The 27865-nt window shown below is 37.3% G+C and overlaps 1 protein-coding gene across 1 annotated transcript in view; it reads right to left on the minus strand.

Annotated features, from left to right (window-relative positions):
- SUCLG2 (succinate-CoA ligase GDP-forming subunit beta) overlaps positions 1 to 27865 on the minus strand; it is a 101443-nt gene that overhangs the window by 50333 nt on the left and 23245 nt on the right. The window contains exons 3-5 of the mRNA XM_031606058.2: positions 4544 to 4643; positions 4327 to 4417; positions 281 to 433 (exon numbers count right to left, since the gene is read on the minus strand). Of these exons, the coding sequence (XP_031461918.1) occupies positions 281 to 433; positions 4327 to 4417; positions 4544 to 4643 (344 nt within the window). The remainder of the gene's footprint in view (positions 1 to 280; positions 434 to 4326; positions 4418 to 4543; positions 4644 to 27865) is intronic.

Raw genomic sequence — 27865 nt, forward strand, 5'->3', positions numbered from 1 at the left:
AGAATCATAGAATCAAGAGGTTGGAAAGGACCTACAAGATCAACCAGTCCAACTGCAATCAAGCTGCAGACAAATACTGACATAAATAAAGTGTTGTGCACACTTCATGCTTTACTAGATGGTATGTTCAGCCCCTTATTTAGTGAAATGCAATTTCTGTGGTTCTTGCTATCTTCTTTCCATATTTGGAAGCGACATGAATGAAGAAAAAGGAAAAAATGATATATTGTTTTCGATAACTGATAAGGAAAATGCTGGATCTAAAATACTATTTCAATACCTTAAAGATAAGTTCTGGGCTAGTAACTGCAACTTCTTCTATGTCAACACCACCCTGTGGACTGCCAACCATTACAGGTCCATTGCAGGCTCTGTCCATCAAGATTGCGAAGTACGTTTCCCTTGAAATATTCAGTGCTTCTGCAACCATCACCTAAAAATCAATACAAGGGAGAGGAAAACAGAACAGTTCTGTGTGGTCCATTGAGCTGGTACCATCTGATCTGAACACAGCTTTATCTCCTTAATGTATCAACATAGTGAGAACTCTCAGATCTTTCACACGTCGGCTTTCTGATGAAACTCTAAAAATCATTTCAGTAAACTAAGTAGTTTTACAGCTTGGAAAATGTCTCAGGAAATTCAGTGTTTTGATGGAAGAATACCAAATTCCCCTAAATGTTCTTCATCTTAAAAAAAAACACATCTGCATATAATGGTTAGCAATTGTTCTTATGATCACAACATGCCACAGTCTCAAGTGCAAAGACTGAGGCTCTGCTCTACCATTTTGTTTTTCATTCTATAAGCTAAGCAGTCACCTTTGCACTTCAGTTCTCACTACAGTTCTCTTTCCAACAATAATTCTCTTAGCAGAGCTACTATTTTGTATCTTTCAAAGGAAGCAGCAGAAATTATGGAAAACACTTCTTTAAAATTAATACAATTTAAAAAGAGTAAATGGCAATGCCTTTCTTACACGGTCTGCTTATCAGGTGATGGTTTTGAAAAATGACCGTAGACAAAGATCATCACTCTGAATGAAGCATAAGGTGAAATTCATTCTATCAGTCAGTAGTTCAAACTCTTGAAGCACACAAGGAAACCGCACACCTACAGTATTGAAACTGTCTACCCAGCAAGATGTGTTCCATCAAGGAAATATTTCTGGGGTTTTAATAGTTCAAGGACTATAAACAAGAAAGATGCACTGTACTTTCATCCAACTTGCTTTTTTGACATTCTACTTCTGAGTACATAAAAAAAGAATATACTTACCTTCTGCCAGATTGTACATCTTAACAAAACAGGAAAAAAAAAAAGTAAGAGACAAGAAATTAAATGAAACCCTCTGTGGTCAGAATGGAAGGAAAGATGCTATTTCTTTATTCTTTTGACTTGGAAGAAAATATTATTTACAGTAATTGCGCTTTCTCCTTGCTTTATGTATATAACATAGGGTAACATAAAGCAATACTCAAACTATCAGCTGTTCAAAAGTAGACCAAAGAAAACTCAGGGAAAGGAGACAAACTAAGAATACAGAAAACTACCATACCACATTTCTTACAAGCATCTGCCTACTGAAGGCTTCAATAAGGGGATGCTAGAAGCCCACTTCAGACACATAGCTCAGCTACCTGCTGCTATTCATCAAACTAGAAGCAAAACAATCTGGATTTGTCACAATCAAACCTTTTACCTGCACGTGTAGCTTCACCTTCATACATATCCTGTATCAGTGCATCTGAAAAACGTGAGTCAATTGCTTTAGACACAAGTTAAACAAAAGCACCTGGTCCTACTGGAGCTTCTTGGACTAGTTCAGTTTCCAGAGCCATCAGGAGCCAGGCCTGGCTCAGGAAATCAGCATGAACCTTAAGAACTACAATTTCATCATAGCATGGGGGATTTAGGCAATTAAATCTGTTATCTGCTGCTTCAGATCCAAATTATTATCCTCACCATTGTCAATTAACAGTGCCAACATCACCAAACACTTGTCTTACCACACCAAATTACTGTTAGTCTGTCTACCCTGCAGCAGCCAGTACAAATTGTTGTTGTGCAATGTGTCACGTCTCCCAGCAAAAAGTTACTTTCCTACACCATCCTCCCTGTTTGATGTAGAGCAAAAGCAGGTAAACTGGAATTCAAGGTCTATAAACGCTACTTGTTAAAGCCTACCCACCATTCATGTGACAAAACTAAAGCAAATGAATGCATTGATGAACATTTAAGAGTGGTGCAATTGAATATACGAGCCATTAATGCATCTGATATTTTGCCTGTTTTGCTTATGACAAAGAATGTGAAGTATTATTAGCTAGCTTACCACATTTGGTTTATATTTTAAAGCTGCCTTAGGGAAAAATAATTTTTCCCCAAAACTTCCTGATAACTTCAAGTTTTCCTTCTTAAAAACATCACCTGAAAATATGTCACATCTACTTTACTGAGTGTAACTGTAACAGCTCTTTTATACCGAATCAAATATTCAAAACGTTAATTCTGTTATTGCTTGGGGAAAAAACACAGGTAGCAAATTCTCAGGTTGTCATGATAAGAAAAGACTGTCTTCTCAGATAACCAGGCTCTCCAAATTCCAAGCTGCCACGAGAGGATTTTATGTAAACTTACAAAACAGCTTCCAAGTTATGAAGTTACTGAGGAGACTGCTATTTATTTAAGGAACATCAATCTGAAAACACACAAACACACTTTAAATTCTGTACGAGCTGCACAGGCTGAGAAAGCAAGCTGAAAACTCCATTTTCTGTTCCATATTACTGTAATCGTACGAAAAAAGATTTTTTTCCCTTACTAATACATCTAAAGTTGTGTGACTTCCACTCCCTGGCTTGACACTAGCTCACTGTTTGCTTTGCAGAAAGTAATGTGTGACAAACATACAAATTAGGCTAGGACTTTCAAAATTCAACTGTATCCTCAGTGTATAATGTCTGACAATAGATGATCCACTTCTCATCAGAAGCATGGCATAGATTTATCCCGCATCCAGTTAAAATGCTTACAGTATTTCCTGCAATGCTTCCTTATATCTTAGTAGCAAAAGAAACATGCTATCAAGTCTACTGTCCTATACCACTGAAATTGAGCAGCACAGACTTCACAGTAAGCTTCATATATGCTCAATAGCTATTCTGTACATGGTAAATTGGCATCTTAATATAATTTCTGTTTGGAAAAATAATAATCAATCAGACTTTTCTTTCATTTTTATCAGTTTCAAAGAAAAACTGGAAGTTTCTTTGTCAGAGCGAAATATGCAATTGAATGAACAGACTTGCACTCAGACAAAAGAGGGAAATGTCCTGTACTGATATATTTTTAAGTAGTTTAACTATGGGAAAATGACAGAATCAAATAATTTATAAAGGAAAGCTGCTCTTACAATATGTTTTCAAAGCACAGTCCCTTCATATGGGAAATTATATACACACACACACCTTTTTAATATCCTTAGTGTCATCACAATCTCTAACAGATATACCTTCATACTGTTCCTTTTGTTTAATATCTAGTATTTCTTTTAACGCCTTATCAGGAGTGATGGTAATTTGCTGTCTGTGCTCCCCAAGAGAAGAATCATCTGAGCACTTTCCTGCAGCCCTCATTAGACAGCAGCTTTCCAGATAAGTGTTCCCCTTCTATGCTAATACCAAGCTGTTCACAATATATTAAAAAGTGAACTGCAGTTCCTTTCAGCTCATGCCAAATTATCTCCTGGCATCAGATACAGTGTGGGTCTAAACTACACACCTGTCTGAAGAACTTCGTTCAGTAAAACGAAACAAGACAAAATATATATACTAGGTATGTAATGAATAGGATTTTCTGACTTTCATCAAGCTAGAAGTAAATCTTGAAGTGGTATCTATGCTTCAGTTATTTAGATCAACACATAATGACACATTCATTCCCGAAGTTTGTGGTGAATGAATTAAAGATCATTATACTGCAAATTACCAGGTATCTATTACTTCCTTTAGTGGAAAGTCAGTGAGCATGTAGAACTCATATGGAGTTCTGTCAGCATCGAGTACACATCGATGAAGGATGAAGCAATGAGAAAGGATTCTGTGCATCACAGGTGGCAAAAATGAAAATATTTTTCCACTGCTTCATATACTGAAATGGGTAGACTAAACACATGTACACAAAGAGTTATGTTTTTTTCTTTCATCAACTGGATGAAATCACTGTGACATTGGTAAAGGAATGGAAAAAAATCTGACATACACGCCAGTATGTTAATGCACAATGCAGCTAGGCAGTTCTTAATTTTTAGAGGCAAAACCTTACCTTTTTCACTTTCACACCATCCTTTGGAGTTTGCTTTGTTGACAGATTGTACCCAATCATCTGTTTAGCAAGCTGTTCAACAGTCTTAGGGCTACAAACAAAGGAAGAAGGTTAGCTTATTGAAAGATACTAGAAGACACCTACATAGCTATTGTAAACAGCTTAGATGTTACTATAGAAGCAGTTTATGCATAATTTCTCAATTTTCAAGTCTTACTCTTTGGTTAGATGGACTCCTCCTTTCAATCCACTGTTGAAAGTACCTTTTCCTCTCCCTCCAGCCAGAATCTGTGCCTTCAGAACAATTTCTTTTGCCTCTGTAAAAGAAAAACATAGTGCTCTTCTACCATGTGCCATTTACTGAGCTTGTTATTTTAAGTTTAAAAAGCATTTCCAGGTTAGGTTGTTTAAAAGCAATGAGAAGTTCAAACAATAAGAGAAAATTAAATTCACCATTTGTAAAGCCACCTGGCAAAAAGAAAAACAAACCAGATTTTGAAGAATAAACAGACAGTACCTATTAGCTGGATAAATACATCAGTATTTAGACCAAAATCATGCTATCAATACTACATGACCTGCACAACAAGCCGTATCACCAGTACACAGTTTGACAACTGACACTCTAGCATGGCTTTTTAAAAAGATGTATCAAGCCATATTTTGTATTGAATGCTGAACAAAAATGCTCATCAAGGATAATAAATTCCAGTCCTTGCTCTGAGTACGTGTAGGCAACACTATGGATGTGGTCATAAAAGAAGAAATCTTCATCCCCAAAGGACAGGTAACCATAGAGCAAGGGCCCTAGCTGTGAAAACATGTTATCCTGTTCAAGAGGCGAGACATCATTTCAATCTGTGGTAATGTGAGTATAACAGTGACAAGAAAGTGCAGCAAGACACAGAGACAGAATTAACTGCACTAAGATCCACATTCAAAACCAAAGTGTTCCTCACATCCTTCTGAGTAAAAGAAGAAAAACAACCAAAACCCAGACAAACTCCAAAGCACTTCTTGAACCATAAATGTCAGCTATGGGATGCTTATATATATTGACACTACTCTCAGTGGCCAAAATACTATTTGTATTTGCAAAATGTGAGACCCTAATATGAACACGACATTTTTGTTTTGTGACTGACTTGGTTCCCTCTGAATTCTGGGGAGATCTGGCTGCAGCGATGTCTGGATGAGGTCACACCTTGAATCAAACTGGTTGTTACAAGTACACAAGAAAACATGGTAATTTCACATTAAATTGACAGACTTGCTGCTTAAATGGCACAGAGGATATAAATATACTTACTGTTAAACAAACACAGGCTTCCTAGGCTCGTATTACATACAAAGACTTCACAAATGATTGATACAAGTTTGGAGGCACAGTCTTTTTTGGTGAAGACCAGTTCTAACACAGCATCATTTCAAAGTTCCAGTAACATAAACTTCACTGAATAGAAAGCAAGTTGTATCTTAGGACAGAATAAATATTATGAAATAAATATTCCTTTTTGTGCATTAAGGCAGAAATGTATTTTTAAAATAGCTATTGGAGGCACTGTATCAAGAGTGACTGATTTCCAACCTGCTCAAGCCCAAATTCTTCCACGTATTTATCCGTTCAGTAACACCTGACATATATCACTCAGAACCTTAAAAGCCTCCTTGAAAATACTTCATGCATTTGAATATATGTTCTCAGCTCCCTATTACTCATGCCACTCCAAGGCAGATAACAAGGAAATTTAAATGCAACAAAAAGTTTTATATCAAGCATTTTCTAAGCACACAAATTATTAAGATGAATTAAAACTATAAATCATTTTCCAAGCTATAGCAGTACGCCCTAATATTACAGTAGCTGCTGTGATAAAGAATCTGATACAGTATTGTTAATATATCACTAATAGATGCTGCAAGCATTTAATTAGATCCGTTTATGTGCCGACCACATCGACAAGGTGGGTTTGGGATATCAGTGAGATGTGATGTCAGTTAGGGAAGCACTGATCACCCCCCTGTGCACAGATCCTAGGCCAGCAGCTCCTTTTTATTCCTAACAGCACAGTATGTAGCGTTGATTATCCTCATTTGGCTCCAACAAACGAAGACAGAGAAAGGAATTAACGTCTACATTTTTAGAATCCACTAGAGGACTATCAAGGCAATGCAATGACTTCAGAAAAACAACTATCAAAAGCATAAATAAGCACACTAGAAAGTAAGCATAACCACGTAAAGATTAGACCTGAGGAACTAATCAATGTGGGAGCTCGGCAGAGCACGGTACAGCAGGTTCTGCTTGCCCTGGGGAAACCGAGAGGAAGCAATTTAATTCAATAGTTATTTGCCCAAGCTCTGTAAAATGAAGTAAACCAGCCAGATCTTATTTTACAGTAACTAGGCTTGATCATTCATTACTTACCAAGCTGATTCACTACTTAACAACACCATTTTATTTAAAGAACTGGTTTCCTGAAACGTTCACATAAAGTTGTCTGAATGCCATCTTCTGCCTGAGTTCCCAAATTGCTATGAAAATCCACCCCAAAAGACAAATGTGGTTTTAGCTGGGATATATAAGGCAATTAATTCACCTTCACCTTCATTTGTAGGCACTAGCAAAACCAAACAAGAACTAAAAAGGAGTATATAAAGTCAGTATTACATTTATTAAAAACAAAAAGCTGTAATTAATTTCAATTAGAAGCCTTCCAAACTGCTGTAGGAAGGTTGGAAAAATGTTTTAGGGCGGGTTGTGTAGTTATTAGTATTGCATTTGAAGAGAAACTAGCAGAAACAACGTGTCTTTACACTCCCTTAAAGCACAGTGCAACATTTTCAACAGCACTGCATTTGGTAATTAAGGCTCCAATGAACTTCTGTTTACATCCAGTGACATAAACTCTGGAAAATGAAAAAAGCAAAACAAAAACAACCCACAGACTGTTTCTAATGTGCACACAGATGTGATGCCTCAGATTCAAAATTTTCTTTAACCTTAAAGGTAATAATAAGAAAGACTTCAGTGTCATCACCAGTTTAGCAGCAAACAATTGAAAACTTCTCCGTGCAGATTAATGACACGTTTCTGGTAACAGAATGTGTTCCTAACTAATTTTAACTTGAATGCTTTATTATCTCAGACTTGACAGTTTTTTTATTGAATCATATACACATATGCATACCCATTTTACATTACCCTGCAGAAAAAAATTATGTATATACAAATATGTACTTATACGTATATATTTTAGACAGACCAAAGTACAGCTCATGCCTAAGCCAGATGCCATTAACTACAATAGACCTGTAATTCCCCAAGTTTAAAATTTCACTACTGCAATTGGGTCCAACCATGTTTGTTTCTTACATTTCCTCTAAGAATAGAGGAAAAAGTCATAACTACTTGGATTTCAACTAAATACCATTGTTTCAGGAGAACAGAATACAAAACTCTAAGGCACAAGCATCCTCCACATTGCATTCAGCAACACATCTCCTTCCCTGCAGTCAGCACAGTGCATACCAATGGCAGAGCTGCTCCTTGCAATTGCAACAGGCTCAGCTCTATAATGAAAGCCTATTTAGAATCAATAAAATCAGTCCTGCTTTTGGGAGCTATGATTACTCTGGTCCACTGGTAATGCTTGCAGCAAAAATGAACAGCTTGTTCTCAGCCCACTGCTGTGTATATTTAACTACTGAATTCCTGATCGTGAAACAATATACTAAGAACCACAGTTCTGCTTGTTATATGGTATGTTAATTTATTACCTGTGAACAACTTTCCATTATTATTGATACAACTGCGTGATTGCAAATTAGCCGTGTTAACAATCACATTAAAGCGTGCTGTAGCTTACCAAAAATAAGCTGCTCTAAAGAATAAGGAATGTAAGCCTGCACAGCACTAGGCCTCACTCCTGCCCGTTGAACAACAGATCTGTACCCCAGAGCACTCCAGCATGGCAGCACACGTAGCAGGGAGAGCACAGGGCTGAGCAGGAGGTGGCCTCACACAGCATCCTAATGACATCTCTTTCTCACCATGCAACCTTCCGCAGCTCAGCTTCTCTGTCTGCAGGGGTTCTGTGAAAATTAATTAGCGTTGGCACCTCTTGAAAGTGCAGAGCCTGATTCAGTATTACATCTGTGTATTTTTGCCCCAGTGTAAGGCAACTGGTGACAGGAAAAGGGCCAAACTCGGGCATCTCTCCTGTACGAGGTTAGGACACACCGCAGAAGAGATGGAAGTAACCCATGGGAACAGTGTGATGAAGACACATTGAGGACAGGCCTAATTCACATCTTGCAAAAGCTGTGTCTGCTCACTGACCCAAATGGGACCACAAACACTTAGTCCAACCTGCTTTGTGATTTTTCTAAGCCTTTCCTGTTTCAGCTTCCTCATCAATGCTGATACGCAAAGGTGCCCTTTAAGGTTTCTGGATAACCTCCCAGTCTCCCCCAAATAGTGTCTGCAGTTTAAGGCTCATAAGGAGAACTCAGATGTTGAAGGCAGAGACAAACTCAACTCCCAGACTTGACCTTATCTGATTTGATAGTAAAAACTTTCCTTCTCAGCAAAGAAACTACATTCCTGGGTTTCCTCTTTTATTGACTTTTTTTTTTTTTAAACACTACTGCAGGAGTTTCTAGCTTTCCTTTAGAAAAGAACAGCAATTCCTCCATACTGCTCAGGCAGAATCCTGCCAGGTGCTTACTATTCTTTACATTATTTTCCAGAGTCACTCTCATGTACTTGCTTTAACATGAGAAGGGAGGGAGAAGCATAAAAGCTATAAGGATGGATAATAAGCATAATACAATAACAGTTAAAAATAGTAGCACAACATAATTCCCAAACTGAACACTGAATCTTCAAGTTTCTCTAAGAACTTTTCATATTTAGGTCTCTTTACATGGACTTGCCCCAAACTTTGAGACAACTTTTCCCAAGCAGCAGTTTTTGCCACTCCTGCTGCTCCCAAATTCTGAGTACTCCAGGGATGCCTAAGATCATTCCCCAAGCTCTGCCAAATATACAGCCTGAGATGGGGAATGAGAGCTGACCACAAGAAGATTCCTCCCACATCTACCAAACTGTTGCTGTGCTTAAACACCTTTAGAACAAATTTGAAAAAAATCAATTTGTGTTTCTCCATCCCTATTCTGATTTTAATTTAAACTCTATTCCTGTTATTCCCACTCCTCTGCCCCGTAAAACCAAAAAGGAATTATGTTCTTATACATCTACTTTCCATAGGCTTTGGTTTATGGACAAGTTTAGAATTAAAGTTAAATAAATCATCCTTTTCATGACTCCATGGTTTTGGATATATTGTATATTTATTGCCAAGATTATAAGCCTCATTAAAATCTATAATGATAAATTAGTCAGTCTCTTGATTCTGTCAGTGTTGTTATTAATTGCTTTCATAGCCATTACTACATACTCCACAAGTGATAAAAATTTTAAAGCTAGATAAAAAAACAACTACGCTAAAGCTCACTTTTAATACTGCACCTTTAAGCCTCCAAGTAAAAGTAATCAGGTACTCTCACTTAAATATATAAGGTCAAAGCTGATAAATTATACAACAAAGAGCCATTAGAATGAAAAAAATATGCACATTAAGCCAGATATCCAAAACAGAAAAGTTTCCACATTAAAATTATTTAATTGTATCGATGTCTTACATTTAATCAGTCATCTTATTTGTGATATTTTCCAACCTTTAAGAGTTTCACTTTTCAACGTAAGTTCTCATTAATTTTAATGGAGATTTTACTCTGTAATAGACCCAGAGTTTAGAAAAAACTATAAACTTTGGAAAAGGAAAGAAAAATCTCACTAAATTCATTTCACTATAACCTTTTTTTTTGGTTTCAAGTTTCCTTTGCTTTCTCTCACTTTTTTAATATCTATAATCATATTTCAGAAGTTGGCAGATTCAGGCAGTTCAACTGCATCCTAAGTTCTTGACTGAATACCACAGCACCATTTGTTTTAATGCAATTCAGAGAACAGGTTTCATGCAATCTGTAGTGTCGAAGTCAAGCAGTCATTAAGAACCAACTCTGCTCTCACCCCTAGCTGCAACAATACACACACCTGCTTTCCTGGAAGGATTTCAAAACTTCATTCTTTGAGATTAGGTATCAGGAAGACAAGCCAGAAAGAAAAAAGTCTTACTGACAAATTCTGCTTCTTTTGTCCATTATTGAACTGTAGAGATTTTGAAAAATAAGTGCTTAGCATAGAGAACAGAAAAAGTGAGGAATGCACATTAGTTGACTCATAATCCACTCTGAGGAATGAGAGTTACAATAGAAGATATGACTTTTTAAACATAATAAGAATTCAGATAGAATAAAATAAGAAGCCCAAATAAACTAGCATTGATAAAAACACAAAAAACCTACATAAATGAAAAATAACAAACAAAAAACCCAACCAACTCACAAATAAATATGCAGAGAGTAAAGATAACTGCCACATCACCATCATCACTTGAAGAAGTGTCAACCCACTCATAATGTAATACATGTGGTCGTGATTTGTCAGTCAGCCCTTTGCCAAGCACAGCCTTACAACCAGGCCCATCGTGCTCGGTGAGATTCCGTGAATTGATAAGCACTACAGCAGAGGGCAAAGCTGAAAGAAATCTGGAGCCCATCACACTGTGGTCACTGGGCTCCAAATCAACAGCTTTGAAAGAATGGGAACACACGAGAAAGAAATCAGAAGCTGCTCTGGCCCAATTTCTACACATTTGGCAGCAGCAGCGGGGCAGGACAGAGGCCCTGACACCAACTGACCCAAAAGCATAAGATGTGCATGTGTTGCCCGGCCTCAGGCACCTCCCTGCTCCCACGGTGCTCCTCATCACATCAGCAGCAGTCATCTCTGCTTCATAATAACTGAGAGTGATGAGCATGAATTCACAATACTGACACTTTCATCAAAACAGCTCATTATCTCCTTAATTTCAAGCTTGCGCTAATGCCGTCTTAGCATTTGAGTACATGCATAAATATTTCACGAGCTGGGATTCTGACATGTTTCATAAAGATTTCTTAATGAAGCTCCACACCTAAAACTTTTCTACTGATTTAAGTAAAAATACTTAGCTGTTCTTAGCTGAAAATTTGCATTTTTAGCAAAATTAATGTTTCCGAGACAGTCACCATTAAACAATTCTGCTCTACTTCTAAGACTTGCAGACCTCAGCTGTTGTTTCGTTTTGTAGGGCTGCATTAAACACAACACATATTGCAGTTCAGACCATAAATACATAAATTCACACCAATACCAGAACCATGTAAAGGAGCAGCAAATCTGGCAGTATTTTGATCTGAACCAAGTCCAGTAGTATTGCAGTGTTCTCCAGCTGTTCAAACCATTATCCAGCTCAGATAGAAGAAGTATGAAGATTTTTGCTGAAACTGAAAATTTTCTGACCCTCTGTAGAAAATTATGGTAGACCTGGTGTAGGGATCCTGCTTTGGCAGGGGGGTTGGACTCAATGATCTCTGGAGGTCCCTTCCAACCCCTACGATTCTGTGATCATCACCCAGGATACAGCTGGGTGGGAAATAATTGTTACAGAAATCTAGACTAATTTATGGAAGCACTTTCGGTTTGGCAAAGAAAAGAATATCATAAAGCACATAATGAAAATAACTACTATCTCATTTAAAATAACAGGGCTTTTTTTGGCTTCTAATAGACATCTGATAACAGGTCTGAAATCCAGGTGAAATAAAATCAAGGAGCAGAGCTGGCGAGCAAAGGGTTTGCAGAAGGTTAAGGGACACGTAAGTTCTTTTGTAGATGTAAGTGGGACTTCATAGATGAACAAGTATGGCCCTGGATATCTGGAATATTAACAAGTATCACCCTAGTGCAAAAAGAAAAGCCACAGAGAAAAAAATGGATTTGAATTGGTTCTGATGTTTCGTTTCTGCTAAGGTTGACTAATGGCAGACTTCCGAGCAAAAGCTTATTCACTGTCAAAGCCCAGATCTAGAAAATCAAGTTAACCAAGTTTGAAACAGACAGGACTTTATCATCTTAAGGCTTAAAAATGGTGAAATGATAAAATTAAAAACAATAAATGGAGGAATACATATTTAAAGCACAGAAACACTGCAGGAGAAAAATAAGCATATTTATTATGGCATTAGGTAGTAAGAAAAAAGAAGTATCCTAGCCCTCTGGCAACAGGAAAAGTACTGCAAGCATTAAGTTCCATTTGTGATAAGCACAATTGTATATAGTTTAATGTAAGATGGAATCAGTAATAAAATAAGCATAATTAACAAGGGAGAGGAGGTATTATCATCCTCCGCTTGTTTTTGTTTACTCATCATATGTGAAATAAGGGTGATGGCCAAAATAATCTAATATTGGAAAAAGCTTAAAGAGGAGAGCAATTACCTAAATTTGCTACTACCTAATTCAATATTTCAGACTTAATTTCCACCCATTACTCCAAAAGGTCATCTTACTGACCAGTGATACACTGGTGAACTGAAATTCAAAGCCTAAGAAAAATTTTGTTTAGAGGATAGTGCCAAATCTTTACCATCTGAATGACAATCATTTACAGATCTACAAAGACAACCAAACTACACAATTCCTTCACATGCTTCCAGTAAGCTGAGGCATTCAACAAAAAACTGTTCAAAAACACATCCCTAATAATGCATCTCTGCCAATATTAATTAGCCATCTAAGAAAAAGAATTACCTTTTAATATTTTTTCTAGATTTCTTTTCTTTCTTCATTTTCTTCTCATTTTTTTCCTTAATTTCACACCATCTGCAGACACGTTCCAAACATACTACAGAAAGACAACTTGGGGAGGACTCCAGTTAAGCCAAGAAATATTTAGTAATTTTTAGTCTCATCTTGGGAATTTCTTCTTTTTTAAACTATTGCATTAAGAAAAAGTCTTCAGTTTTGAGTGTTTGGTGGAAACAAGACAATGTAAATGCTACAGACTTAGCTGTGAAAACTTGCTGTGTATTAGGAAAGGTTAAGAGAAAAACACATCAAGTTTTAAATGTTGTGGCTGCTACTTCTTGAAGGTAAGATTGCAGCTACTGAGTTGTGTAGATCAAACGAGTTTCCAGTTTTTACTTTCTCCTCCTTTGTAAAGCTAATCAAATGGAATAAAACCCTTTTTCTCCCCAGAGACATGTATTTTCTTCTATATTCACAAATTATTTAGATCACACTGTAAAACAGTTATCAAAATACACAGTATCCTTAGTTTTAACCAGTGGCTTTCTAGCTGAACTAACAACATTCATGACAATGCCACTGTACCAATGTATGCAGTCTCTCTTCTTGTCTCAGCTTCCCTTTACCCCTGCAGTTTGCTTTGTGGATTTATTTATGAGCTGCTTGTTACTATACAAAGTTACAACACGCTCTGTATGAGGACACTGGGCAAGCTGTTAGCTCCATTAGCTCAATAATTGATTTTCAAGTGTGATTTTCAATTAATTTCATTTTCCCCATTCCACTGAAAACCAAAATTACAGAGCCATATGGTGCTTCGTAAGTAACAACTCAGAGTTATTTTCTAATCTTCATGCACAAAAAAAAAGGAAAAAAAAACATAAAAATACTTATGGTCACAAGGGCATGGAGAAAACGAAGTTCTGGAATGTCTGCAGCTGTCCTTTAAGCTCCAAGGACTTCCTCAGCTTCTTGCTCATTCACGTATTTCTGGCCTGTGCTAACCTTTGGATAATCCAATTAATCACAGTGTATTCCTCAACACTCATCATCAAGGTCTTCTGAAACTGCAACTTCATAACAACAGCTTGTATGAAGATCTGTGTAGCACATTGTGTGTTCTGATTCTGATACTCAGCTTTACCTACTGAAATCCCTTACTGTGAAATGGAAATAACATGGCTACCTACATTACTGGACATTTCTGGACTAAGATCTACATACGTTGAGGGAAGTTTTCTTTAGAAGCACTTTGGATGACAGCTTTCACTACTGCCCAACTACAGGGAGTCACACTGGACAGAATTCTGTCTTCTTTGGCACAAGCATCCAGATATGCAGAAGACACACTGGCCTTGGGAGGTTAGAAAGCAACAGTCACCTCCAGCACAGACAGATGTGAACACACTCACAATATAAATGATTCCTATCATCTGCACATCTCCTGGGGGTAAAACTGACATGAGATTTTGTTAAGCAAAGAGCGAGAGAAAGAAAATATGTTATATACTTAGGCATCAATGGATTACTTTAAAGTCATGGGGACTGTATGACTTTCTTAATACACCTATTTTTAAATCTGCTGAATTACTGCATTCAAAAATACTGTATACTATGATCTTTGTCAGTTCTCAAGAGTGTAGTTTTGTCACATTCATCTTTCATGGAAAGACATTTTGAGGCTACACTGAAGATAAGCCAAAAAGAATAAGATGTAGCATCCTTCCACATTCATATTCACAGGATTATTTTCCCCTAACAATCTTTGTGCTACTTTTATATATATGCTCATGCTACATATATAATTTTATACACATAAACATATAGATCTACTAGCATAAAGATTTCATTAATATAAAAACTTAAAATAGTCATACTTTCAAGTACAGAATACAAAAACTATGGTGATTGAAGGGACAAAAGAGGGAAAAAAATCTTGCTCTCCACTGTATATTTTATTTAAAATGATTTCAATTTTAACTGTTGTTGGCATAATGCAAAAATATTCAATTAACATCGAGCCTGTAACCTCAGTTAGTAGTAATATAAACTAAAAGTGCTTTGCAAGAAAGACACCTACCTAAGAACTTCACATCTGATGTTATTTAAAAATGTGTATCTTCTATACAAACACACACACTTACATGCAATATTTTGCATAAACATACCTTATAATTTTGGCTATTAAAAGGGAGTACAGATGCTCAGCAATTTCTTGAAGACAAAAATCTCCTCCCCAAATCTACAAGCACGTTCCAAGTAAGTAGGTCTAATATATCTCACCAAACTGCATCAAGCCAGCCATACTGTATTTCCTTGCTTAGCTATGAAATGGCAATGGCAAGCCTACACTTACATCTAAGCAACACATCACAATTTAAGAATTTGAATGTTACTTTAGGACAAAGCTTATTATAGAGTGATGCGTTCATCTTCCCATTGCAAATACTTCAACTTCTGCATTAAGGTCAATCTGGTTTAAATCCCTGATCTTGTAGATACATTGTTGGAGACGCAGAAAAGCGAGCCCTGGAGTTGTGATCTTTTTTCCTGGGAAGGTATTTATAGCAGTTGATACATCTGAAGCCAACATCTGTACCAGGGGCAAATCAAATCCCGTGGTCCACTGCTCATGTTTTTCCTCCCTTGGTATTCTATTGGGTATTTCATACTGGCATTTGCTTTAGGTTTTCAACAACCTGCACATGGCCTACACAGTTCCATCAGTGTTAGGACACGACACACAAATCCTATGAAAAATACAGCAACAACTTTGGTACAAAAACAGCACTCCACAGATGCTTCATCATCAGACAAGAGCTACAGCTTTTCTTTGCGCATACACAACCTCAATCACAGTCATAACAATCCATTTTGCTCCTCAGAATGGTTTTTAAACATTCCATGTATATTTAAGCAAAAAATACTATATATTACTTGAGAAAATACATCATTTTGCTGAGTGAAGACATCAACTTTCTCACATATGCATATATTGTTAATTGCTAAGTTACTCTTTATATCTTAGTTATATATTATAGTCAGTAGTGTTTTAACTAAGAAATGCTGAAAAGCAGCATTTTGCTTGCTAAATTACTGACAAAAATACTGTTATCAAAAAAGTATGTCTAAGTGTACCATCATTCATCCCAAAGTGACATTTTTAAGATCAGTAATTGATTTGGTTTATAAAAGTAATTATTAATCAAACTCTTTCCAACTTCACCATGCAAGAAACGTTATCTCTAGCACATATCCTAAACAAATGGATCTAAGCTATTCCTCATTTTCTCTCTCAGCACTTCCTTTTCTAACACAAGCTATTTTTTCCCCCTTTTATACATCCATTTCTATTGTTTCACAAGGGAAGCCTTTTTTCAGATTTGTCACAAATGCAGCCATTCTGATATCAACAGATTTTTCTTCAAAGCAAATCGGACACAGCCTCTGGACTGGTTTTAAAGGCAAGCATATTGGATACGTGAGAAATGAAATCAGATAACATACAAGTAATTTTCTTTTACTTTATTACACCACTGATCTGAAGCTGAACATCTACAATCACGTCCTTTCTTTCAATTGACTAACACAACCTCCTTTTCTGATATTACCTCAACTGATGCTTGCAGAACCAAGTCTGCATCTGCCAAAGGAACTTTTAAGCAGCAGTGAGTAAATTGAGGTCTGGTCCTGCTCAACTGTAGCAAAGTTAAAATATCAACAGTTTCCTGGGTTTCAGCATGGGAAACATCATTAGAAAGGAAACTGATTTAAACAAAACCCTGGTGGGTCACAGAATAACGACCTGTGTAAAACATTCCAAGGCAGCCTGTTATGGTTTCCCAAAGGCTAAGTGAGAAGACGACAGAACAAGGCATAGAGATGCACCTTGCCCAGGATCAAGGGCAATCTGTGTGCTTGTAACCTAAGAAAATGGCAGAGGGAAAAGAAACATGGAAGCAAGAGAGAAATATCAGAGTGAAGAACCTGAATCATCTTGAGAAATCAAGTAATTTCCTCTAGGAGTAGGATATTTCATAGCTTTGCACAGCGCAGCTCTAAAGAAAAGCCTCAGCCAGCACTGCAGAGAAAGGTGTTGATGGAGAGAGAACAAGACACCTGATGCTCTAACCTGGATGGCCAAGGTTATAGAGGTGTGCTTCATGCAGTAAACTTTTCATGAAGCTCCCAACTGTCCTAGCCTAAAGAAAGAAGAAACAGGGCAACAAATAAAATGAAAAATTAAGAGCAGAATATTTTCAGCAGAGCTACACAAGCTTCTGTCCAAGCAGTGAAGTGGCACTGCAATGCCATCCCCTGACACCACACACTCAGTGGGCAGAGCTGGCAGCCTCCTGTCAGTGCCTCCAAAGACCTGTTCTGTTACACAATTCAGTGAACACAAAGAGAAATCCTGCAAATGAGCAGTTAGAAGGATCGTGCACGTTTATTACTATTCCTCAAAATGGCTTCTTATCAGTCCCCTAATTCAGATCAGCCATCAAAAACTAAGATTTAATTCTGCAGTATGTGAGCTACAAGTAGTTGATAGCGGCTCAGAATCTATGCAGATCAAACACACGGTCAGACTTTTATCACTTATTGACCTCAGCCTTGCAAAGCTCTCACACAGACATCCAAGTTTAAGGTCTGTGGGTTTGCTCTCAAAGCTTTCCTGGAATACATCTGACCTGATGAAGGAGGACATGGAGCTTCTCAGTGCTTGAGGAAGCCTAGATAAATCATTCAATCTCTGGCAATCATTTGGAAGCCTTTTATATGAAGGTTCTGCTGGTCAGATGCTACAGTGCAGGACCCTGCCCTGACAACCCTGGACTCCAAAATAACCCAGAGCTGCCAGATAATACTGTTGTTTCTGAAACTCCAGACCATCTGTATTTGAAATGAGCATTCTGTAGACAGTTCTCTGCACCTTTACCATGCCAAGACATGCCAAAGTACAGAGTCCCAAATGTAAACACCTTCTGGCTACATGGATAAAGACACAAACATATGGACACAAAAAAATACATTAAAAATAGTATTTTTCTGAAAAGATGCACCTCAAATCAGAAGCAGCCTATTTATTATGCTTACAGTATTCACTGAATTAAGATATTATATGGTGAGATTAGTGTTGTCTATACAACAATCCACTTCAAAAAGTGGAAACATTAAAGTCAAACACTTAAAAAAAAAAACAAAATTTTTTTTAACTGGCAGTTGGCACCTCTTACTCTCTCTCAAACATGCTGAACTATGGTAACAACACGATGCAAATTGTAAGGTCAATGGCTACCTTCCCATTACTTCTAGCATTCTCTACCCAACAAAGCAATTCAGCCACATGCAGTTAAGCATGCACCGTAAGTCTCAAGACTCCTACGGTCACAGGGACCAATTATGCCTCCAGACCCCTTTGTGTACAAGATAGCTGTAGTATTTCACAGTGTTAACAAAAATTTTGCTTTCCCAACTGAGCTAAACTTGCCACATCTGTTTATTTTTAATTTATGCAGAAAATAACATTTTATTAAAGAAATGTCTTCAAAGTTGTTTCTCAGTTTGGGGCTTTTAAAGTTTTCACACTCTTCCATTTTCTGTTTTTCCCGTTGACAATTTAATGTCCTCCTCTTGTAAATACGTGCCTCTAAGAATAAATCACGTTTTATTATTAAAGATAAAAATATGATTGAATACAAAGCAGAAAAGCCAATCTCCATAAAGTTTCCGAACACAGTGACTGAAATTAGCTTTTATATGATGATTCAAATATGCATCCAACCAAGCATTTAAGCAAAAGTAAGAGTAGCCTAGCTGTGCGTGGGCTTGAATATCAAATGCGTTATGTACTGCCCTTAAAAAAAGGATGCTAGAGAAGTAAAATCAATGATAATTCTTTATAATGTAAGTATTCTGCAGTGAGAACCCTGATATATCTGAGAACTACTGCCTATACCAGCAACAGAAGTCCATAAAATTAATATAATCCTTTTTTTTTTTTAAATGTTTATTCAAGTTATATTTTTTCTCCCCACACTATTGATTCAGATGAAAAAAATAATACAGAAAAAAAACCCACAACTTGATTCTTCTTTAAATGTACTCTGCTTAGAAAAGTGCCTGCATGAAGCACACCAGGGAACAGGAGTGCCAGCAGTCCATCCCACCTCACCCTTTGTTTAGATTGTCAATTCCATCTTTTGATCTTTCTCTGCAGTTGAAGAACCAAAAATTGATTTTCCCTGTAGAACTGAAGTTATAAAAAAAAAAAAGGACAATACTTTATGTAAGATCCTTCACTCTCCCACATAAGCCTATTTCTTTATTTATATACAAAAGAAACTGTGTTTTTGTTCTGGCAAAAAGTATTTTCAGGTAAGGAATGCTCTCAGTGCACTGACTGCGGTTTCATAGTAAACTTAAAAATCGGGGCTAAAAATCCCCTAATTTGGTCTCCTGATGAGGATTGCATATACCTTGATAGCCTGCTGGAGTTCCAAAGCTGAACTTCAGGAAAGCAGCAGTCCTGGTTAGTCGGTTGCCTGAGTCAAACTAGATTGCAAGTCATTTTATGCTCAAAATCTTGTTCACAGGCAAGGAGAAAACACAATTTATATAGCAATAGAAACATATAAAATGAGAATATACAGTCAGTATAACCATAATCTTAACAGTTTAATCCAAAACTCATTATTATTCCAGATATAATTACAAAAAAAGAAAAAAATCACCATACAAAAGTGTTTCAATAACACAGTTGAAATTTTTCTGTACGTATTTCCTTAATTTCTACCACTTGTCCTGGTGTTCCACTCGCTTTCTCACAATTCTCAGAGATAAACCTCATAACTTAACTAAAATCTTGGAGCTTCCCCATACTAATGTTGCATTCTGTGAGCCCATACGCCAGCAGGTGACCATGCTATTTGTCATCTCCTTCCAAAACAGCAGCTAATCGTTCAGTTAGAAATATTTTGCACACTAATAAATTATCAAATACGCATTTTAACTCACTGCAGCACTAGGATTACTGCATTTAGGAATTAATTCCCTTGTGATTACATTTGCATTTCAGCATCAAGTGCTGACATAGGTAGAAAATAAAACAGGGTTCCCTAACACCTACAGGCATCACTGGTAATAGGAGACTGCACAAATTCTGTAGCTTCTGGAAGGAAGCTGAGCTCACAACGTGTTGAGCTGATCCTGAAGCTCCAAAAAAAGAAACTTTGGACATGCTCATGACTTCCCACAGGGAACACGAGCAGCCCGTGCCCATCGCAGGCTCTGCTGTGTGCAGCCATCCGCTGTCTCCTATGGCTGCTCCAGTCTTCTAATCAATCTTCTTCCATGAACTCAGGAAGGCTTACACAGCTTTGCCCAAGCATTTCGTTTGAATCAATTCAGCATTTGATTTGTCATACAGGATTTATTCAGAACAGTGGGTGGATAGCATACCAAATGTTGTGTAATTGTGACCGAGCAGTCTGCAGTGAGACCAAAACCATTGACAAGTTTCAAGCCAAAGAATACTGACTGCGACTCTCCTTAAGCTATATGATTACCTCTTCAAATCTTGCAGAAAGGAGGATGCATAAGAGAACCAAATTTAGTAGTGAAAAAGGCTCTTTTTAAGTGGTTAAAAGACAGAAGGCCATGGACCCTTACATACACTAGGCACTTTTGCAAGACTTGTAATTAGTGTTGAACTGGATATTTAGAAACATTCTTTGCCTTCCTCATGTGTTATGCTGTCCCATGAAGACATTCCTCAGTCCTGTGAGACAAGGCAAGAATCCTACGCACCAGTTTACTCGTGCTTCTGCTGCCTCTTCCACTTCAGCCTTCTTACTCCAAGATCAAGTTCAGATCCTCTATTTGAGGCAGCACAAACGACATCTGTGGGAACAGTGATCACAGCCAGCTCCCAGAACGTCTCGTGACATAATTCACCCACCTTGCTAAAACAATTCACAGAAAGGCAAGAGAATGCATAATTAACACTACCCTACCTGCTGTTGACTGCACTAATTACATTCCTTCCTGCACATCTGACAAATACAACATCATATAGACAACTTGAGTACTTTTGCTAAGCTACCTCTGATCCTAGCCATTAAAAGTAGCATTTAAGCTGACCCATTTACTTCCTTTCTCTAGTAGCTCATTCCTTTCTGAAGGAATGCTTCATGCACTCTGTGGAAGAGCGTATGTATGTATCACTATTTACAGGATACCAGATGTCAAAAAGTATAAAAACAGCCATAAATCAGATTCCATAACAATCAGACAGTTACAACAACCACAAAGCTGAACAAACCCAGAAGATGCAAGAACTCTTGTTCAGTTCCCAAACAAGAACAACATGCAACATGGAGGGACATGAAATGGTTTTCATCCCAAAACTGCAAAGTGACTTTTCACTAAGAAAGGATCCTCAGGCATGCAACAATTTTTTTTATAGACTAAAGAAACAATTATTTAAATAAATATTATCTGCATATGGACTTCAAATAAGACTGTCACTCAAAAGCTATTTATAATACATGGTAAGTACTGCATTTAAATGACAGATTACTTCATGGTAAGAGACATAAGATTTTATTTATGGGGGAAGATTTGTGTAAGAAACTAGTTTTTTTTGTCAGATAGTTAAAGTTACAGTAATCTGCCTCAAATATCTCATTCTACTTTTACCCCAACCACATACAAAACAAAAGCTGCATTATACCACAGGTAAGATGTGGAAAAACAAGTAGCCAAAAGAAAATTCAAGCACACGAACACTTTAATGAGCTTTAAAAACAAACAAACAAAAAAAACCACACCAGAACCCCTGTGTAGAAGATTCCTCTGAGGTAACAGGTACAAAAGTGGATGTTGGACAAGCAGATGCAGAATCAGGATTGTTATGACAACAATCTTCAGTGGAGCACAATGCTCACACACCTGACAGGCAATGAGATGAAGAAAGCTGCTGCTCAAACACACAGATGAACACCTGCAGGGATGAAGGGATGAGATTTGGCAGGGAGTGGAAGCAAGCACAGGGAAGTAATGAACAGACTTCCCAGTGACTTTAATAGACTTAGGATGGGGCTAAATGAAGAGATTTTTCTCTCCCCCCCCCAAAAAAAATGAGCATAGAATAAAACAGTACTAACAGATCATTCATGAGAAACTGATAGAACTGGTCAAATACACTAAGCAATGAAATGGTGCTTCTAGCACAAGAACTTGTCATTTCTCACAGAACATTCCAGCTGTTCAAGCATCTGACTTTTTCCCTCAAATCTTCCAAAATAATTCTGTACATGCATCAGTTACTCTGCTGTAACGTTTCCTTCTTGCCATCTATCACCTCCTCTTCCTCCTTATTTTTCTTTTACCATTTATATAGTTTACTATTTATACTGTAAACTTCTCGAGGTTGCCTTACTTTCCTCTCCGTGCAAAAATCCTGAGTTGTTCTTAAACATTTAGAACAATAAATATATTGAAGATTTATAGCCTGAAGTTTGGCCCTATTTATCTTACTCAGGTGAGCAGTACAATTGAGCCCAAGGGAGGTGCAAGAAAAATGTTCTCCTTCACAATGATGCAAGAAACAATAGCTGCCTTGAACAGCAGGACAAGGGACAGTACACCACTTATAGGTAACACGGTCAACTTGGAATTTTTGCAAGAAAATAAATACCACTTAAATAATAGCACAGCTAACTTCTGGAACTAAGTGTTTTTCATCATTATACTCTTGAGAGTTAATGCCTCATTTAAAATACACCATGGTACATGAAGTTAGATAGCATCTCCCGACTGAATTCAGCAGAGTTACAAAGACACATTACATTTTCATGACTGCGTTTAAACGTTTTACTTTTCTTAAACTGCAAATATTTGAAGAAATGTAGATAAACATATTTTAAATTCACAGCACTTTCTCAAATACGAGGCAGCAGATTAACGGAACATCAGATCATCTTCAGTTTCAAATAACTGCCCTACCATCTTAGGTAGAGATTATCTGCACAGAAAATATCACAGCCTCTTAATGGTCATACTTCTCAATTGCTGGATGTATTCAGAATATCAGGTTGTAAACTCCTTCCGTCTTCAAAGATGAAAAAAGCTCATGCAAGTCGTACTAACCTTTGCAAAATAACACAAACTTACTCCATAGGCCAGAGGAGGCTGAGGGAGAAAGGGAGAGGAAGGAGATCCTGGACAGTGTTCCTGGTGCTTGTTTTGAGCTCTCTGAACACTGCACAGCTTACAAGGTCAGCTGTGACAAAGATTTCTGGCTTGGTTTGAAACCATGTCTTTGTATAGCAAACAAGCAGGTTAATATCCTTATACATCTATCACAGCCCTTCCTAAAACAGCCCCCATTCCGTAAGAACCAACAGTATAATATATTTAACAGAAACAACTGACTTAAAGGATGCCACTTCTTCAGCTTGCATACTGAAAGTGGTTATCTTACAACCGCACTTTCCTGCTACATTCTGTCACCTATGGGATGCTGGTGGAGAGCAGGAAAATGACAAAGGCATCCAAGTGGGGCAATAAACAGAACAGGAGCCTGTAACACTCAGCACAAGGAACAGCAAAAAATAAAAATATGGAGCAGTAGTTCAGAATTCAGTCAAAGAAAAGCATCAGAGCAAGAGCTGTTTTTATTCAGCGCAATGTTAAGTATTGATTTGAAAGAATTTATAACTACTCAAACTCCACTCTTTGCAAAGTTCCTCAGTTTAACTCTCACTACATTTGGCCTGGTTCCTCCTGCTCCTTATTATGTCCCTCTTCTGAGCTCTGATTACAAAAGAAAAGGTCTCTGCAAGTACAGGATAGTACTTGTAGGATAACAGTTAATGATGAGGCTATATCAGAGCTACTGTCATCTTTGCCCCCTTGCAGATGAAATTGCAGCCTCAAATAAAATCACTTTCAAGTGTAAAGATGTCCGCAGTGTGGAGAAAGGAATAAATAAGCTATTTCACCCAAGCAACTACTACCAAACTGCTGACCATACAAAAAAGCTTAGCCACTAAGGACCTAAGATATGCTATAAAAAAGGATTAATTGTAAACCATTCTCATCTCCAGACAGTTATCATTTTACTCTTAAATTCTATACTAATTTAACATAATTTTACTACTTGTATTCCCATTAGAAAAACTTAAAGTAAAAATGAAACATTTTACAGACATAAGTATCAATTACATATTTTACATTCCTATACATGGGATTAAATACCATCACACAGCCATCAATCTGAGGAGCTCTGTCATCTCATTTTCAGTTTCTAACCAATACTGCAAAATTAATACTTGAGACGTGTCTCCTGCTGAGAATTTGTTCCATGTAAACAGAAGAATTGCAGTTCCTCTGATCAAGGTCACCCCAAAGATCACAACACAACGCAGCCGTAGTAATGAGCCCCAGAGAGGGCAAACTGCAAGCTGCCAGCTGAGAAGCAGATCTTTCCATCGCAGGTTTAACCAATAGCATTGGAAGTGTTTGTTATCAAAATGTGCTGAGCTATAATTAATATCAACATTGATATTTATTTTAAAAAATTAATCAGGCTTCATAGGAAGTGAGAGAATTCTCAAGTAAGTAAAAGTCACATATGGCTTCTGGACAATATTATTTGAGCTGTATGCTTTGTGCAAACACTAATGACAACTAAACGATCATTAAGCTAAGCCAGCATTTCTTACAGTACTGTATACTTTATATCACATGAAAGATTTGTATTCCTTTCTACCTTGAAATGTACTCAGCAATACAGTCAGTGATGGCAGAATCCTAAAAAAAACAACAAACAAAACCAAAAATCCAGCACAGCTCATTCATCTTCCATCAGCAGCAGACATCCCCAGGAGGGGATACACTGTGGTATTTGGATAAAAGTATTCACTACAAACACAAAGGTGGATTTGAAAAATGGCTATTTGGTGTCACAGATGGATTTTTACAACAGAGCTTTGTAAATTAAAAAACAGAAATGCTTTAACGCATTTCCAGAGCATGCCAGAGAAGCAAGGAGCAACAAAATTTGGTTTCAGTAATCAGCCCCAAACATTTTAAAGCAGATGGGCATCTAGAGAGCATTGGAGGGATTTCTCTCCTTTACAGAAACAAAGTTGTTTAGTTTCTTTCTATCTTATACATAAAGCACATCTAATGGTTCTGATTTTATGCATAAAAAGGAGAATTTCATGCAGCTGCTTCCCAATTACACATCTGGTTATTGTTTTGCAGCTGCAAAACTACATTGAAGAACTGTAAAATACAGTGTGACCAACCCAGAATAAGCACCAGCACTCATTTTGTACCTTCCTTGTGACACACTGCACTTCTTTACTACCTCTTCAAATTCTCGTATCAAGAGCTATGGCTTCTGCCACCTTCTTTTATAAACAAAAATCCACTAATATATTTAACTCAACAGAAATTTGTAAGTGACCGCTGGCATGCTTTAAATATGAAATTCAGTTTCTAGAGCCTTTTTTCCTTTGTGTTCTTACTTCCAAGTAGCTATTTTGGTAATTTGATCAAAATATCCAACACAAGGAACAATAAGTCAGAACAACATTAGTGTCAAACATCTGAAATGAGATTTTGATTTGTTAGTCCCCAAGCCATTACTCATATTACTATAAATCTATTAAATATGAAGACATCTGATGACAAAGAACAGTTGTAAAATACCCAACTACTGTAGGCAGTCTCCAGCTTGCATTTACTGACTTATATTCAGCACGTAATTTTCCAACAAAAGGAGCAGGTAAGACAAACAAAACATTTGTTTTTTCATAACCATGCATTGGAAATTAACTATCCCACCAAGTCCTCACCAGACTCAGGGTCCCTTGAAGAATTTTCATCTCTAAAATATTAAAAGTGCTGAAATTGATAATTTAACTTGGATCTGAAAGGCTCGACTTGAAACACCACAATACGCAGTGGTAAACTTGGACAACATCCTTTCATTTATTTTGCTTCAGAAAGAATAAAACCCAAAATTGCACTTAGGAAAGCTGAAATTGCTTTGTCAGTGTTTTTGGCATGCAGGACACAGCACATGTGGCTGCTACCAACAAGTGCACGTGCTGTTGGACAGCTGCCCCTCTGCACACAGGTGCCTGGGGCTTCTGTGCAGGCACACAAAGCCAAGCGAGGGAGCCCTTGCAGGGCTTATTGAGGACATTGCATTGCTTAAACACTGCAGGGCTTAAAACTTTGCCCCTTTTCTGCAGCCTGTGAAATAGTTTCATTGCACAGAACTCAGCGGGAAAGCAGCAGGAATTACAAGAGTCATAAACAAACCAGCCACACATGAGAAGAGGAGGCAGCAGTGGTGTTCAGGGCTCATGTCCAGGAGAAAGGTCCTCTGATTCTCCTGGATTTCTTCATCCAGCATGGTGAGCAAATTGGATCATGACACAGTGGTCATTAGAGATCACACACACACACACACACTCTAGTTTATTATTTGCATTATTTTCAGACATGAGTGAGATTTTCAATATTGTTGGCACAAATAAACTTGGAAAAAATAAACTGACAAAATCAAACCATTTCAACTTGAACCAATAGAGAGAGAAATATTATTAGAAGTGCTAGTGATCTTTACTTAATTTGTGATCATACGCAGAAACATTCGTATCCCAACTGCCTGTCAAATAAATGGCAGTCTAAAAAAAGACTTCAGGAAAAAAGAATAGCAAGTGTGCACAAATACACAGTGCCTTCCAGCAGAATGCAGCTGTTGCATTAATTTGTTGTAAACAAGGTACAATATGGCAGACTTCTGCACAACAAAAAAAGGAAGAGCCAGCTCTCAATCAGAAGTCACAAGGTGCGATGGCAATACAGAGAGACAGAATGGATACAATGAGGAAAAGGTTCTAAGAAAAGGATAGGGGAATGGAAAAAGGACAGATAACAAAACCACAGACCACAGCAAATTGTGGAGCTTTGAAAAGGATGATGAAAAACTGCATCCAAGAGGCATCTACCAGGAGAAGAATGGAAGCAACAGCATAAAAATAGGTATTTCCTAATACAAATTCACAGCAAAACGCAGGTATTGGATTTCACCACCTAGACTAGGCAAAATCCATTACCTGAGAGGTCATCAATTAACTGGATTGCTAAATGCAGGAGATGTTTGCTCTCAATAATGGTGAATGAGGTCCAGAATAAACTCAACCACCACTAGCTCTCTATTAAATATAAAAGACTGTTTTCTATAGTTACCCATTTGAGAATAGAATCATATTAGTCAATAACTTATAGCAACATCTTGTCTGAAAGGACAGTTCTAGAAAGACATAACTTAGGGACAAAGAACTTTAATAAATGCTGTCAGAGAACGTAAGAGGACTTTTGGGAGAGCAGTTCCATAATAGCAAGCCAAACTGTTGCACACAGCTCTATGGAACAGCATGTTTTAACAACACGTGATTGTTCACCAGATGCAAAAAAGTATAATCCAGGGGGCTTTAAAAAATAACTGGTTAAAATCACTAAGTACACTGTGGCTTTTGGAGAAATGAAATGTTATGCACAGGTGAAAAATTACTACACAGTGAACCAAACAATAACACGAAAGTATAGGTTAATTGTAGGATTAGGGTTTCTATAGAAAAAAAGAAAATTACTAACCTAAGGACTAATATTTGATTTCTTCTACATATACACTGCTTTCAGGTGGCTTTCTGACCTGTACTGGAGATGAACTTTGAGGTAAGGGATGCAAAACAA

Source organism: Phasianus colchicus, chromosome 11, assembly GCF_987193195.1.
Source record: "Phasianus colchicus chromosome 11, bPhaCol1.hap1.1, whole genome shotgun sequence".
Taxonomy (NCBI): Eukaryota; Metazoa; Chordata; class Aves; order Galliformes; family Phasianidae; genus Phasianus; species Phasianus colchicus.